The 17,001-nt window shown below is 44.3% G+C and overlaps 1 protein-coding gene across 1 annotated transcript in view; it reads right to left on the reverse strand.

The window, feature by feature from the left end:
• Positions 1-17,001, reverse strand: part of LOC134441522 (cGMP-dependent protein kinase 2) — a 46,992-nt gene extending 29,991 nt beyond the window's left edge. The window contains exons 1-12 of the mRNA XM_063191873.1: positions 16,722-17,001; positions 15,029-16,126; positions 12,433-12,599; positions 11,547-11,660; positions 10,574-10,679; positions 9,856-9,919; positions 8,898-8,975; positions 8,457-8,551; positions 7,667-7,735; positions 6,368-6,466; positions 5,871-6,036; positions 3,657-3,793 (exon numbers count right to left, since the gene is read on the reverse strand). Coding sequence (XP_063047943.1) covers positions 3,657-3,793; positions 5,871-6,036; positions 6,368-6,466; positions 7,667-7,735; positions 8,457-8,551; positions 8,898-8,975; positions 9,856-9,919; positions 10,574-10,679; positions 11,547-11,660; positions 12,433-12,599; positions 15,029-15,684 — 1,751 coding nt within the window. The 5' untranslated portion in view covers positions 15,685-16,126; positions 16,722-17,001. The remainder of the gene's footprint in view (positions 1-3,656; positions 3,794-5,870; positions 6,037-6,367; positions 6,467-7,666; positions 7,736-8,456; positions 8,552-8,897; positions 8,976-9,855; positions 9,920-10,573; positions 10,680-11,546; positions 11,661-12,432; positions 12,600-15,028; positions 16,127-16,721) is intronic.

Genomic DNA, 17,001 nt, shown 5'->3' on the forward strand with positions numbered 1-17,001 from the left:
ATCTCCTCAGTTATGTTTTCATGTTATGTATCTGGCGCGAGCCGCTCGAGACTTCACTTCATTAAATCTACAGTAACGGTAACCTTGTGTCGCGTTGTACTTGAGTTAAAGAGTAACTTTTTACACATTCCTTCTTTCTTTTGAAGTCAGCACCTTTTTCGAAAGAGTGGTCAAATATTAATATACAATGCAATAAACTAATTTAACAGGTTACCTGGACTGTAATTTCGATAAAAATAACATCAGTTACTATTGATTTGGCTGTTGTCCATATCAGAGCTGGTGGTACTGTGCATACATGGCATGCATGTTTCAGTATGTAAATGAAATGATGATGCTAAACAAAAATGTTACGTTTTTTTCATGCATGGCATAAGCAGACTGTAACTAATGTCACTTTCTCTGTTTTTCTTGTTTGTGTGTGTGCCGCAGGGTTGCAGGCAGGTGAATCCCTGGAGTTTCTTTGTAGAGGTAGTGTGGATCTCATAGCAACCACATGCAACTGTGTGTGGTTTGTCAGTTTGTGCTTGGCCCCTTGTGTTTTCTCTGCAGGGTTAGAATCGGAATGCAGGCAGCGCACATGTTGGAATCTCTGTCTGGAGGGCCTATATGGATCCGGGAGATGCCACATGTAGCTGTCTGCATCTCTGAAGTTTGTGGTAATTGTTATCTGTTTAGAGTGTTTGTTGGGTTACAGCTACAGGCAGCGCACATGTTGGAATCTCTGTCTGGAGGGCCTATATGGATCCGGGAGATGCCACATGTAGCTGTCTTTAGGGATTGTGTTATCTGTTAAGAGTGTTTGTTGGGTTACAGCCACATGCAGTGCAAATGCTGGATCTCCGGCCGGGGTGCTATAAGGGACCCGGGAGAAGCCAGTGTAGCTGTCTTGTGGCACATTTTGGTGCCATAAGTGTACACGTAACATAAGTGTGCACAGTTCAAAGGAAATGTCTGGAACTCTGTCTGGATCTCCCTTAAGGATCCGGGACATGCCACACGCAACTGTGTTGTGGTACTTTCTACTTCGGGGTACACTTTGACTCTTACAGTATGTGTGTTTGTTTGTGTCTCTGCAGAGGTTGGGGCAAGCAGGCAGTGCACATGTTGGAATCTCTGTCTGGAGGGCCTGTATGGATCCGGGAGATACCGCATGTAGCTGTCTGCATCTCTGAAGTTTGTGGTAATTGTTATCTGTTTAGAGTGTTTGTTGGGTTACAGCTACAGGCAGTGCACATGTTGGAATCTCTGTCTGGAGGGCCTATATGGATCCGGGAGATGCCACATGTAGCTGTCTTTAGGGATTGTGTTATCTGTTAAGAGTGTTTGTTGGGTTACAGCCACATGCAGTGCAAATGCTGGATCTCCGGCCGGGGTGCTATAAGGGACCCGGGAGAAGCCAGTGTAGCTGTCTTGTGGCACATTTTGGTGCCAAAAGTGTCCACGTAACATAAGTGTGCACAGTTCAAAGGAAATGTCTGACCAATGGGTACAGTAGGTGTTCTGTCTTGCAGATGTACTGTATGTTGTCTTTCCTCGCTTAATGAGAGGCCACACGCAACTGTGTTGTGGTGCGTCAGATTAGACTTTGTCTTTCATGTTGATGCTACTGTATGTTAGGCAAGGCATGTATTGGGTAGGTTAGTATGCATTGCTATCGCTGGATCTCCGTCTGGCGTGCTTGAAGGGATCCGGGAGATTCTGGCAATTCCAGCAACCATGTCACACCAAGCATATCCCAAATTCAACATTATAGTAGCACCCATCATTTGCCAAGTTAAATGTAGGTTCTGCTGCACTAGGTGGGGTCTGCTTTGCTCTCTATGCATTTCCAGACCTAGCCACAGTGCTAGATTAAAACACCTGCACTTAAATAAGGGTGGTGGACTCACCTGGCCACTTGCCCCTGTAAGAGCAGGTAACACACATAAAATGCAGTTACTGTAACGTAAGCCACATAGCCATAGATGAATGACCATATCACTGCAATCTTACTGTCCCTGGACACAATGTTCAGGAATTAAAAACAATAAATGCTGAAGTTTTTTTTACAACTGTGTCTGTTGTCTGTTCAGCATAGGACTGAGGGGAATAATAAAGCCAGAATATTATAGATTGGGGATGCACAGAGCAACTTTTTAAGCCGTGCTGATAAGTCTTGAATTCTCTTATGGAATAGTTTTAAAAGTTGCTACTGATCCAAATTAACTTGATAAAGGTGTTCTAGTGATAAACAGTCCAAACATCATGTTGTAGGCCTACTGTGTACCCAGAAACATTGCTCAAAAAGTGGCCATGTGTATCATAGAAGATCCCAATGCAATATCAGACTGTAAAGCAGTTACATACCGATAGTGGATTATAGGTCTGATCCTCAAATCAAATTATCAACACACCTCAGTATTATTACATCTTTTCTAGTGTGTCTGAAAATGTATCACATCACTAGTCAATGTTTGCATAGTTAGACTAGTAGACTAATAAGCTTGCTTCCTGTTGCAAGTACTGAGTGCAGAAACATTGTTTTTAATATTAGAAGGTTGAAACTGGGTTTTAAAACGGAGTAAACTACCAAACGCTAGTTAGGGTTTGCGATGCATATTGGCTGCATTGTTTGGCAACATGACAAAACTGCTGTACTGTAAATGCAGTGGGAGCCACAGAGAGGCTGGTGAAAAATAAACCACATTTGATACAATTTAGTTCAGATATGTAAACATTAGACTCCTGGAGGTCAGTAGATGAATTTCAGTTAATACAGCGTGCTTTGATGGTCGCAAGGATCCCAATGGGATTAGGATACTATATACATTTTGCTGAATTAGCTTATACTGAAACGTGTTTGATACTCAAAACAATGGTGTACCTGGTTCAAATAGCCCTGAATTGGACAATAATGTACAGCTGTGTGTACAACCTCATATAAAGGGTTTATGACTAGATTACGTAACATGGTGGATAGGCTGTCTATTAATCCATTTCTATATTAGTGTCAATCTGCCTACCTGCATGAGCAAAACAATGCCATCAAACTCTGTGCCTGATAACTGATGTGTTTTGAGAAAGCTGAAGAGGTACTGATGCTAAAACCAGGCACCAATAGTCCTTGAGAGATTTACTAAATAAGGTTTGAATTTGCTAATACGGTTTGGAGAGATTGTTGATGAACAGAAATCTTGTGACATGCTGCCACTGATGAGCACCCCTTCTAAACATCCTGTCATGAATTTGATGACTCCTGTCAATACAGATAAATTAACAAAACTGTACACAGAAACAGTGGATATATTATGTTGCTACTAAAATGCCAAACCAAATTGTAAATGCCTTGCATTGTAACATCGTTAGAAGAACTCATGTCTAAGGAAGGATTTTCATTACATTACATTACATTATGCTTTCTTTTTTATCCAAAGCGACTTACAGGTATTCTGGTACAGGGTATTGGTTACAGTCCCTGGAGCAATGCAGGGGTTAGGTGCCTTGTTCAAGGGCACTTCAGCCATAGATGAAGGTGCTGGCAAGGGTGGGATTTGAACCTGCAACCCTTAAAGCCCTATTCTAACCATTGAACCATGACTGCCCCTAAGGACTATTATGATTTTCCCACAATGCATTAAACACAAGCAAACACAAACACAAATGGGTGCACTGACTTGACTATGAACTTGGAGTGTGTCTGCTGCAGGATGTTCTTCTCTGAGTAGATATGCTCCTGCTGCCGAGTGTCCACGATGTGCTTCTTCTTGATGCACTTCAGAGCAAAGCCTGTCTCCTCATCCTTCAGCTTCACCTGAAACGGCACATCACACACCACATCTGTAGGTTAACACGCACGTGTCTTCTTTCTGCCCCCTCCCCCGCCATTTCCCCAAGACCCTCATCCATCCAAACATTGAGTCTGACATGCAAATGAATTATGAATTATGAAAACATACCTGTCAACAATTTCCCAGCAAATACAGGATATTGTGATGTGGTGGTACAAATTATGTGTATGGAGAATGCTGGTAGGGAGCAGGAGATTTGACTGAAATACAGGCACACATATTCCAAATTACCTGATCTTACTTGTTCAATTGGGGATTTGGACAGTTATATCCAGGTAATTTGGAATATGTTACACTAGATTCTGAATACAGGAGAAACTTGGGTTGGCAGCTATAGTATACAAAGCGGATTCCAAAAAAGTTGGGACACTTTGTATTTTGTGAATAAAATCAAAACGCTGGCATTTTCAAAACATTCAATATGTTAACAAGGTAGAACATTATGTACAGACAACAAATCAGTTGTTAAAGTCAAGCAGAATTATTGTTTTGAGGTAATTATGTGATCATTTAAAATTTCACCCTTGCAACAAATCCCAAAAAAGTTGGGACAGGGCCAATAAAATGCTTAAGACTAAACACAACACAAGGGATGATACTGAACAGTTAAATACTTTGACTGATGGCATAATTTTATTCAAAAATTAGATATTTTGATGAACGAGACATGATTTCAGCAGCTCAACTGATAGGTATGTTCTTCAACTTGTTTACCTTTTATTATGCTGAATATGTGGCATATCCTGACTGCAAGACCTGTTGTGACCTGTTTACTCTTATGATGGAACCACACTGTTGGAACATAGTAGAGATTGAAATTGGCCACCATTATGGGGCGATATCTAAAGGCGGTGCTCCAAAATATAATGTCTTGATAGCTATGTTTACTGTTTAAAGACTGTATGTGTCATTCAACATTCATTTTAATGCTCTACATGAGTAAAAATACCCTAACCAAGTCACCTCTGCACCCCCTTACCATCATATATGCTGTCTTTCAGACTGACCACTAAATCAAGCTGTAGTATTCATTTTCTATATAACCTGGAGGGTGCATGACTCCATAATTTTCAAAAAGGATTAAATATTTTCCATTCTGTAATCAGAGGACAGTTTCACATGTCTCCTAGGTCCATAGAATGAGCTTTTCTGCATGCAACACTATTTAATGTCTGCATCACGTGCATTAATCAAATGTTGTATTTATGGTCATTTTTTCGAGAGCTGTCATAGTTGGAGTGTCATAGTTTGCTTATTGACCACGAGTATGTCATGATCTCATAACTCGTGCAATGATTACACAGAACTCTATATTACTGAAATAGGCCTTATATGCCTGCAATTTTGATAATTCAATCTTTCTGTGTAATAGATCAGTAATTAGTCCCTCAAAATCTTCGCTGCTGAGTGCCACAGCCTCTATGTGATGGTATTTTATTTGTGCATTCATGTTGGCAGTCAATATAGTTCCTTTTAAAATATTCTTCCTTGTGTAATTTTTAGAATTATCCAACTATTACAACATGTTTTGGCCCTGTCCCAACTTTTTTGAGATTTGTTGCATGGGTCAAATTTTAAATGATCACATAATTACCTCAAAACAATAATTCTGCTAGACTTTAACAACTGATATGTTGTCTGTACATAATGCTCTACCGTATTAACATATTAGATGTTTTTAAAATGCCAGCATCTTGATTTTATTCACAAAATAGTGTCCCAACTTTTTTGGATTCCGCTTGTATAAAAAGCACCCATATGCATTAGACGAATTACACCACACTCACAACGGAAAAGTGCGAAACAAACAAAGTGTGTGAAAATTCTACGAAAAATAACTGCACACTTAAAAATCCTTTTTTGTTCTTTTTACTTGACAAACTTTCCTCAGGGCACAAACATACAGAGTGAAACACTGTATAGCTGTGTCCTGTGTGTGCTGAAGAAGACTTTGATCAAAAGATTGGTGAAAGGCAGTGAAAAATAAGAAAGAATTTAGGTGTGCAGGCATTTGTCTTTCAATGAAACAAGCACACCCACCAGCTCGACGCGTCCGAAGCCGCCCATGCCCAGGGTGGCCACCTGCTGCAGGTGATGCAGCCCAGAAGAGGAGGAGGAGGAGCAGGAGAGGCGGGCCAGCTTCTCCCTGAGACGACGCTGCTCCTGGGCCTCGGGGCTGGTGTCACACTGCAGCGGAGACTGGGGGCTAGAGCAGGAAGTGGAGGAGATGTGGAGGGGACAAGATGGAGCAAAGTTACGATAAAGAACGGGGTAGCAATAGGGGGATGTACAAAAGTGGATGTGAGAGATGACATGAAACTATTGACAAAAAATTATTGATTTGTGTTGCAATTACAATAGCATAACTAAAAGTACCATTTGTTTTATACATCCTTTATGTTTATGTAAACACTGGGCTGCAACATGTGCAACATCCTAATTTGCAACATGTGAAGACGTATTGTTGTGCATACTGCATGCAGTTTGTTCATATGTTATGCCAAGTGCAAGTCCATACATATAGTCCAAGTACTCACACAGCGTTTCTCCTCTCGTCACTGCGTGATAGCTGCTCCACATACTCTCTCAAGTAGGCCTGCAGCTCCTCATAGGTGCCCACCATCTGGTTGAAGTTACTGATGGACAGCAGCATCAGAGACATGATCATTTACTAAGGAGAAGTTACTGAGGAGAACTGCATTAGGCTCAAGGTGAAGATAGTGCACATATCTGGAAAAAAGTGCAGGGCCAAGGCTGACTAATGGAGTGAAGAGTTCTATGGCAGGATTACGTATCGAAATAAAGAGAACAGGACAGCACTCCAAGTTTTGTGTTTTATTGCCCGTCAGACGTTTTTGTTTTTAACCCTCTTCAGTGTCGATGCAAAGGATTACGTTTTGACCATTGAATCTGATGAAGACAATGGTCGAAACGTAATCCTGCATGGAATCAAAAAACAAAGAAAAAAGGATTTTAAGTGTGTGGACTCCTCACTCCAAAATGAGAACAGCATTAGGGACATGGCGGTTACTCAGCAACAACGGTATCAGATACAGCAGTCAGTTCCCAAACTTTTTCAGCCGGGACCCCCTTTTGAATCTACAAATATTTTCCTGACCCCCGTGACACCTCATGTTCAAACACAAAACTTTTTTTCCCACTAATGTTGCCGTCATAGACATGTAATTGTATGACTTTTATGGAATTATTCCCTTCTCTCTGCGATCCCCCTGCAGGACCTTCGCAGCCCCACTAGGGGGGTCCTGACCTCCAGTTTGGGAGCCACAGAGATACAGGATTCTTACTGAAAACAGCACCAGGGACGTGGCAGTGGCAGTCAGGGCTGGACTGGGACTAAATATCATTACTTATTATTTTTCAGCCAAAACTGGTGCCCAGGCATTGAGAGAGACAATGAAGCCTGTGACAATATTTGTTGTCATCTATTGCAAGCTATTTCGACCAGAACAGTCAAAATGAAAATATAAATCTGACTCGGACAGGCCAGCTGTAGCAGCATGAGGACTGATATCACTACATTGTAGGGAGGACCAGGCCAAAATCATCAACAGTCCACCGGGCAAATGCCCTGTATGCCTTATGGCCTACCCAGCCATGGTGGCAGTGAGGAGACGTTACAGAGGAAAACAGCATTTGCCAGAATTGCATACAGAAGTTATTGAGGAAAAATGACGGAGAAAAACAATGCAGCAGACATGTGCTGAGAAAGTACTGAGACGAAAAACATTAAAAACATTGGATGATAATATGAGATATGACAGGGAGGAGGCGCTTAGGCTGTTAGACAGATAATATGTCTGTGTGCAGACACTCACTCTCGATCCAATACCAAGCATTGTGTGTTGTTCTCCGTGGCAATGATGTTGGCTGATCTGACGTCTTCACTGGGAACAAAGGAAAGGGAAGGAAAAACAAAGCTTGTGAAAAAAAATGCCATGCCCCATGACTGAAGCCATTAATATCGGGTCTGCCAGTCAGCTCGCTGAAGAAGGCAGACAATGTGACAAACAATGCACATTCCTAAACCCACTCCTGCTCCACCCCAAAACAAAGCAAGCCAGTGCTCAATGCTGCTCAGTCTCCCTCTGTACAGACACACTAGGATGTGTGCAATCTGCATTACAGACTGAATTTAAAACTCTCGTACACATCGTTTTATTACCTAAAAACTGTACGCATGGTGTTGGTGAACTGCCAAACATGATCAGAGACGTTTAGTGACAAGCAGTGTTGCAGAATCTGAATGGAAAAGTGTTGCAACATTGCTCTAAAATGTCCTGTGTTTATTACCACCTCAACAATAGCAAGTTGTGATGTATATAGTCATGCACCTACCATATATTGTACAGTATCACAGCATTATATTGCATTACCTTACATTAAATTACACTTAGTTGACACTTTTATACAAAGCGACTTACAGATATGACAGTGTATTGGTTACAGTCCCTTGTGCAGTGTGGGAATGGGTGCCTTGCTCCCGGGCACTTCGGCCGTGGAGGGAGGAAGGGATTGCTAAGGATGGGGCTTGAACCTGCCATTATATCCCAGTGATTACATCCCAGTAATAGTTATGACACAGATGTTACAGGTGTATACAGGTACCTGATGAGGGCTTTCTCTCCAAAATAATCCCCTACTCCCAGAGTCTTGATGTGTTGAGGGTCTGTGCAGCCCTCCGTAGTCTGGGTAACACACACCTACAGGGAATACAAAGCCATGGATCAGAAGCAGTTTTATTGGCTGAATACCTACAGGCTCAAAATGTTTGCCTGTGCACTATTGTACTGTACTAACTAACGCTTGTACTAACGAGTACTAATTGGACCTGGACTCAGTATATTGTGCATTATAGATGAAGTAGTATACATTCAAGCACATACACAGAGATATCCTTAAATTTAAAATAAATAAATAAATAAATAAACCTAGACAAATTTGAAAAGGAAATCTGAAAAGTGGATATGCACGCAGAACACAAGAGAGGCTTTGTGGCAAAGTATTTTTTTACACATCCAGAACAGAAAGACATTCATATATTCATACCCCTCCATGTGCAATGATGAAAAACGTGTTCCCTTCTTCCCCCTCGCGGATGATGTAGTCCCCTTCATCAAAGTAATCCTGCACTCAGAGAAAAGGGAACTGCATTCATATTATTATTAATAATAATAACAATAATACTACTACAAATAATATTACAATAATCACCATTAAATATACGTGTAACCACACAAAGGCGAAGGTACCAGTGTTTATTGCAGGATGTCAACATCTCATTACATTGCGACTTAGTCACTCTGATGGTGTGACCAGTGGTGTTACAAGTGGGCAACATCACAACAGCCATCCTAGTGCTGACACCATTTGTAGGGAAGAGGCACTCAATCCCAGACCTTTTGGTGTATGAAACTTGGGCTCTGACCTCTACACAAGAGAGCCAGAGTCCTTGGTGTGACAATCAGAGCTGATCCACAAGCCTACGTAGGTATGGTCACACCCAGTGGTGTAGTCTACGTTGAACGCAGGCATACGCATATATATTCAACCGTTTTTTTAAAAAAAAAAAACTGTGATTCCATGTGAGGGGCTCCAGTGATGGGTGAAGCACATATGATGGGGCCAGTTGTGTGCGGGAAGAGTCTGTGGTGCGCAAGGATAAAATAGTATGATGCTGTGACTATATCTAGGGCAGTGGGTGTTTTCTTGTAACAGTGTTTCCCAATGTCTTGTACCCGCAAAGTCTTTTTGTCATACCATGAGTACCCCCTCACTTCCTCTATCCCAATGCGACTATGCTCCTTACTATTGTTATTATCAACTTTTTTTTCCACGTACCCTCTGCAGTGCGTTCCCCTTTTGGTACATGTAACGCTGGTTGGGAAACTTTGCTCTGGATGTCATGCCAGCAAACCTGCCTTTTTGGTGCATCGGTCAGCGCAATGACGCTCCCCTTTGCTACAAACGCACACATTCAAACAAAGACTTGTTGCGTACTACTTACCACTTCCAAACAGTCTACTATCTTGGCCAGTTTCTCCTCAGGTAGGTCTTTAAGGAGAGCCACACTGTGAAAATCACAAATGAGAGTTAGGGTACCCAACAATGTACACTGTAATACTCAGAAGAAGTCTCTGGCCCTAGCGACAGTATGTGTAGTAGCAGTTTTGGTTTGAATTTGAGAAAGGAAAAATATGACAATATTTAACCATCTAAAACTGCTGTTGTTAAAATGACGATGATGCTATTAAAATAGTTTTTTCAAAAAATGAAAAAATATTTATGACAACTGATGAAAATGTATGACAACTGATTTTTGACAACTGATGACAACTGATCTGTTTTGTAAAACAAATCTTCACATGTACAAACTAGTTGGTAGTGCTGACGTACTATTCAGACAATATTAAAGCATCTAAAACTGCTGTTGCTAAACTGATGATGTTATTTGAACATATTTTTTAAAAATGTATGACAAAAAAGACAACTACATTTAGATAAACAAGTAAAACAGCTCCTCACAGTTGTAGTGTGCAGAGCCGGTGACAGCTTTCGTTGGGCCCAGGACAAAGTCATTAGAAAGGGTCCCCTACCCAGTACATACATGTACATGTAATGGGGAGCCAATTCTGGGCCCCCTACCTCCCTGAGCCCGGGACAACATACCCCTTTGTCTCCCCTGTCGGCGGGCCTGGTAGTGTGGACATGTGCTATGTATGTACCTGCGTAGAAAGCTGAAGTACTCCTCATGGCGAGCCTGTGTGGACCTCATCATGATCTTCTGGAATGTTTGCCTGTCCAGAGCCCAGATGTGGGACTCGGCCACAGCTAAAGCCGAAACACACACAGTCACAGTCACACGCACACGCACACACACACACACACACACACACACACACACACACACACACACACACACACACACACACACAGGCACACACACACACAATTAGCTACTGCCACAATTAGTTGCTGCCTGCCACCACAGCAGAACATTCGTTGTCATTACACACAATGCCACTTGTGGCCAAGACCCCAGAGGCTGTTTCTAAGAATTGACTCCATCTTTGGGTCCCCATTGAGGTAGTGGCGCGTGGGCAGACACAACAGCAGGTTGTGCTACAGAATATGCAATGCTAAAAAGCAGCCAAGTGCCCTGGAAAACATGTGCACACCGCATGGGTAAGAAGTTGAGCTTGTAGACCGAGGGTTGCCAGATCAATTCCTGATTCAGCCAATTGGGAAGGGAGAGTGACTACATAACTAGTGCCCCCCGTCCTCATCCATCACTGAGGCACTGTGAGCATGATCCTCCCCTCACTTCTTACCAGCATGGTACATTACATTTAGCTGACCCTTTAATCCTGAGCAATTGGCATTTACTCTTTCTCAGGGTATTGGTTACAGTCCCTGGAGCAATGCAGGGGTTAGGTGCCTTGCTCAAGGGCACTTCAGCCATGGATGAAGGTGTAGGGAGAGGTCAGGTGGGATTCAAACCTTCAACCCCCAGATTGAAAGACCAACTCCCTAATCGTTAGGCCACGGCTGCCCCCCCCAATTGCAATTTCATACCGTGTGCTGTGAGAGAATGGTCTGCACACTGGGCATAGTCTTCAAAAACACATACTGTACTTTTTACCATTTTGAATCAATGCACTGGTGTAATTTGCTGTAATCTGGTGTAATCTGACACACCTTTGACAGTGGCGGTCCTCTTGCAGTTGTAGAGTATGGCCAGCTCCCCGAAGGCCGTACCGGGCCGCATCTGGCCCAGCAGCCTCCCACTCTGGCTCACCTCCAGCAGGCCATCTGCTCACACAAACACACATGCACACACACACATGCACACACACACATGCACGCATGTAAACACACACACACACGGTCATATACTGTAGTGTACTCAGACAGACACACACACGCACGCAGTATTGACAGAAAGACAGACATACGAAGAAGAAGAAGAGGAAGAAGAAGAACAAGAACAAGAATATGAAGGAGAAAAATCTGCATGCTGTTGCTGCTCACCGATTTATTAACACGTTTTGACCTCGAGCGGTCTTTGTCAGGTGTAGGGTAGGTGTGCGTGCTTGCTTCACTCACAAGCACACACACACCTACCATACACCTGATGAAGACCGCTTGAGCTCAAAACGTTGTGTTAATAAATCGGTGAGCATCAACAGTGTGCAGATTTTTTCTTCATATTCTTCATGTTTGTTGTTTGATCCGGCACGTTTTATTGGAGGGCAGTCATGAGTAAGCGGTTAGGGTGTCAGACTTGCATCCCAAAGGTTGCCAGTTCGACTCCCGTCCCACCAGGTTGGTGGGGTGAGTAATCAACCAGTGCTCTCCTCCATCCTCCTCCATGACTGAGGTACCCTGAGCATGGTACCGTCCCGCCGCACTGCTCCCTTGGGGCGCCATTGAGGGCTGCCCGCCTTGCACGGAGGAGGCATAAATGCAATTTCGTTGTGTGCACTGTGCAGTGTTCCCTTGTGTGCTGTGGAGTGGTGTGTCACAATGACAATGGGAGTTAGAGTTTCCCAATTGGCTTTCAACTTTTTTTATTTCACTTCACCTGCCAGCACGTAGAGGTAGTTTCCCGGCTGTCCCTCCTGGATGACCAGCTGCTGCGTGGTGTAGACGCGCTCGAACATGCACTCCACCATCTCACGCACGTGCTGCGGCTCCAACTTCTTCAGGAAGTCGTTATTCATCAAGGCCTCGTTGATCAGACGCCTCGTACTGGAGGAGAGCAGGGGGTGGGGAGAAGAGGAGGACAGGAGAGGTGGAGATGAGAGGAGGGGGGGGATTAGAGGGAAAGAGAGGAGAGGAGAGGATGACACTGTACACTGTCTGCGAGTGCATGCAGGCACGTTTCTGTGTTTACAAGTGTGTGTGTGTGTGTGTGTGTGTGTGTGTGTGTGTGTGTGTGTGTGTGTGTGTGTGTGTGTGTGTGTGTGTGTGTGTGTGTAGGCCTAGAGTGTATCTGCAGTATCTTGAGATGGGTGCCTCTCTCCTTCTCTCTCTCCTCTCACTCTCCTCTCTCTCTCTCTGTCTCTCTCTCTCCCTCTCGTCTCTGCTCCCTCTCTTCCTCTCCAGTCCTCCCCTCTCCTCTCCTCTCCTCCTCCTTCACTCTCCTCCCTTCTCTCCTCTCCTCTCCTCCTCTCCTCTCCTCTCCTCTCCTCCTCCTTCCCGCTGGTCCTTAACCAGGAGCTTCTCATTTGCACATGAGACAAAGCCCTTCCTCTCCTCCCCATTCTCCTGAGGACATGAATACATTAGTGCTGCTGGCCACCACCATGAGCACACACGCATGAAAGACACCGAGACCACTCACACTTACTCAAACACACACACACACACACACACACGCACACACACACACACACACACACACACACACACACACACACACACACACACACACACACACACACACACACACACACACACACACACATACACATGGGAGCAAGTGCATATTTACGTGCCGCAAACACCAAAACACCTACGCATGTAAGCAAAAAAGACACACTGTCTTACACTATGGACAACTCCTATCTTCCACTGTACAAAATAATTAACATAAGGTAAGATGCAATAAATGTTTAAGTTAATATATTGCTAAAGTATTATTAAGTACTAGTGCTAAGTTATTATTTTAGCTTGATTCTACTTAAAATCACACAAGCATCCTAGAGAGCATAGTTCCGATTGTCACCAGTCACCAGTAACCTACCGTACACTAAGTAGCGATGACATGCCCATGTGAAGATAACCTGACCATACCTCCAATGACTTTTAAACATAGCTGTAGTGTGAAGTATTTCTCCACCTTACCTGGGTTCAAATCAGCAGATTGTGCGGACTATCTAGGAGGTGAATGACAAATTGAAATAATGTGTGTACTTGCACCATCCAAATGACAAGCCATTATGCCCTCTGTCCTCTCTCCGCTCACTTCTGAGTACTGACTACTTTTGTCACGACGATTAGGCCAAGCAGATTTGTTTTACAGGAGAGGTCAATGTAATACATTTACACTGCAGGGCTTGACATTCAGCCTTTATACTAAGCCCTATCTCTGTCATTTCGTGAAGTATTCATGAAAAAACTAACTTTAATTTTCGTGGTGCATTCACGTTATTGCCCGTTTTTCGTGGTTGGGCAACGAAACGCTGCCTATTCATTTGAATTGCCCCACTGCTGCTATGGTTATCCAAGCGTCTGCAGGGGCGGGGAGGGGGTGCTGACAGAACACTGCTGATACACTCGGGACTCACTAATTCGACGCCCTTTCGGTACTTACGCCTTATGTCATACGACCCTAAACCTAAACCTAACCCTAACCCTAACCTTAACCCTAAACCTAACCCTAACCCGTTCAATCCGTGACAATAGTGCCATCCATTGTAAACCCTTGTTGCCAGTGCCCAAAAGGCCTTATGGCCATTCAAGTAAGATGACTTGTAAAGCAAAAACCCTAACCCTAACCTTAACCTTAACCCTAACCTAAATTGCTTGTTTGAAATGTTTGATTACCATGTGACAGTACCGAAAGGGCGTCAAACTAGTGGGTCGCTAGGCAGCAGTCGGGCAATTCAAATGAATAGGCAGCGTTTCGTTGCCCAACCACTAAAAACGGGCAATAACGTGAATACACCACGAAAATTAAAGTTATTCTTTTCGTGAATACTTCACGAAATGAAAGAGATACGGTTGTTATACTAGTCACGATCAGTTATTCTTTCTGTACTGTGAAGGGGCAAACAACAGAATATGAACTACTGTAACATGGAAGCTACCTGAAGTGGCTACACTGTAAAACTGTGGGGTCTGGTAAAACTATGGGGTGTCAAAAATGCAGAGTAAACTTATATAACTCCAGATATATAATATGTACTTATAAAACTGTAAAACAGTCGACAGACACTATGCTGAGTAGAATTGACTCTGACAATGTGACCACAGAGTCACACTATTTTTTGAATGGTACTAAAAGTAAAAGAGTTAAATGGACACCACATTATTTTACTGTGTAGTAACACTGACATTATTACAAACCCCAGAGGATTACCAGCTTTTGGCCGTTTGGCAGTTGCCATTGTGGCACACTGTATTCCCAGTCAGAGGGAATCTAAACCACACCTGAATAGGCTAACTACACTCACCTGGAGTCCTTGCGTACTCGCGCCATCTCGCCCGACAGGTAATGCGCCCTGCTCTGCGGCGGCTGGGCGGGGCCAAAGTGGCCGGAGGTGGGCTCAGCAGACACGCCCTCTTTGGCCCGCAGCCGCCGGTGCACCTCTGCTGCCACACGCTGGAAGCGGGCAGGGGCCTGGTTGATGACGCTCAGCAACCGTCTACTGTGGCGGCCAGCGCCCACCCCTCCGCCGGTGCCACCCCCACCACCGGTAGGCATGAAGGGCGGCGAGCACTGCCAGGGCGCCGTCGTCGCTCGGTTGCCGTAGTGATGCTGCTGCTGCTGCTGCTGCTGGTGGTAGCCAATAGCGTCCTGGAGTTTGTCGATCTGCGCGAGTTTGGCCTCCAGCTCGCGGCGGAGCGCCTGCAGCGTCACTTCCTGCATGTGCATCTCGCGCTCGCGCTTGGCTAGCTCCTCCTCCAGACGGGCGACGCGCCCACGCAGAACACCCGCCTCCCATTCCACGCCCCGCCCACCAGCAGCACCACCACCGCCGCCGCCATCGACAGTGGACATGACCTTTGCCCCCTGGGCCGCCCCTGAGGCGTCCAGGCCGTTCTCTTCCACGCGGGCGGCTTTGATGGATCCATTGCCCATGGTCACCAGAAGAGCCGTGGCCACCATGGGCAGTAGGAGCCTGGCTGGAAGGGTAGGGACGACCCCTATGCTGGCCCCAGTCCCAGTTCACCTGCCAGCCAGGTAGGCCTGTGTCTTGACTTGAGCAGGCGGTTTGTTGTCTGAGTTTTGCTCTGAAAACGTGTAGCTCCAGGGTCGAGAGGAACTCCGTGGAGCCCCACAAGATGGCCCGTGCCTGGAAGCAGACGTGCTGGAGGGAGAGTAGAGGAGGCCCGAACCGAGGGCAGTTTTGGTTGCTTCTCCAGTCAGGTTAAGTTTTCAAGTAGGTTCTTCACCAGCACTTCTACTGGTCCTATGGGGTATCCACTGCTCTGTACTGGTCCAAGGTGGTGTGAGGTAGGCCTATCCACTGCTCCCATCAGTACTTCTACTGGTCCTAGGGTATATCCACTGGTCCTTCCACGCTGCACAAGTGATGTATTCTCTCTAACTGTGCATGGGAGAGAAAAGGGCCAAGAGAAAACACTGGAAACACACTTCCACTCTTAGAGTTACAGCAGGTGACATTCCAAAGAAGACACTGTGGCACTGTCGCTAAGACACTGCAGCCCGTGCAAAGCCTTTACAACCTAAACTTGACAGCTCTTAAATAAGAACATTAGGTCTACTGCATGTCGTGTCATTAGATGTGATTTATTAAGGCATAGCAAACTTCAGTAATAACTTAAAATCTCTTCCTGACAACGACACATTAATGTCAATTCACTGATGTTGTGTAGCCCAGTTACACAATTATGGGCTATTATTAAACAGGATAGCCTACAATAAGGGGGAAAGTCCTACATTTGGCATAATGAAAAAATATATATATTAACATTGTTCATCAACATCTGAATGCATTTCTAATCTATACAACGAATATAATAGCCTACAGAAAACGTTTGTTTTAAATGTATTTCATAAATCACTCCTTTAAATGTAGCCCGAACTCAAAATCATGACTGAAAATAAATAACGTTTAACAACACAGACTGACTAAAATCCTAAAGAAAATCAACCCATTCCAAAGCGCACTCACCTCCTACCTGAAATTTAGGTTGCTCTCAGTGTCCAGGGACAAGAGTTCGCATGCAATAGCCTACTACTGTTCCAATGCCTGTCTTTTCTCGTACCATTTTTCCCACAACCTTCTCACAAAAGAACTACGGTACAAGCAAGCCAGCAAGCTTTCTCCGACTCAAGTGGTTTGTTGAGACAGAGGATGTGCATCCAACACCATGAATGAGAATCACGGCATCATTGCGCCCTCTGGTGGCGTTACTCGAAATCACGCATCCATGAAGAGCTTGTTACAGCAATGAGAGC

Source organism: Engraulis encrasicolus, chromosome 24 (assembly GCF_034702125.1).
Source record: "Engraulis encrasicolus isolate BLACKSEA-1 chromosome 24, IST_EnEncr_1.0, whole genome shotgun sequence".
In the NCBI taxonomy this organism is placed as follows: domain Eukaryota; kingdom Metazoa; phylum Chordata; class Actinopteri; order Clupeiformes; family Engraulidae; genus Engraulis; species Engraulis encrasicolus.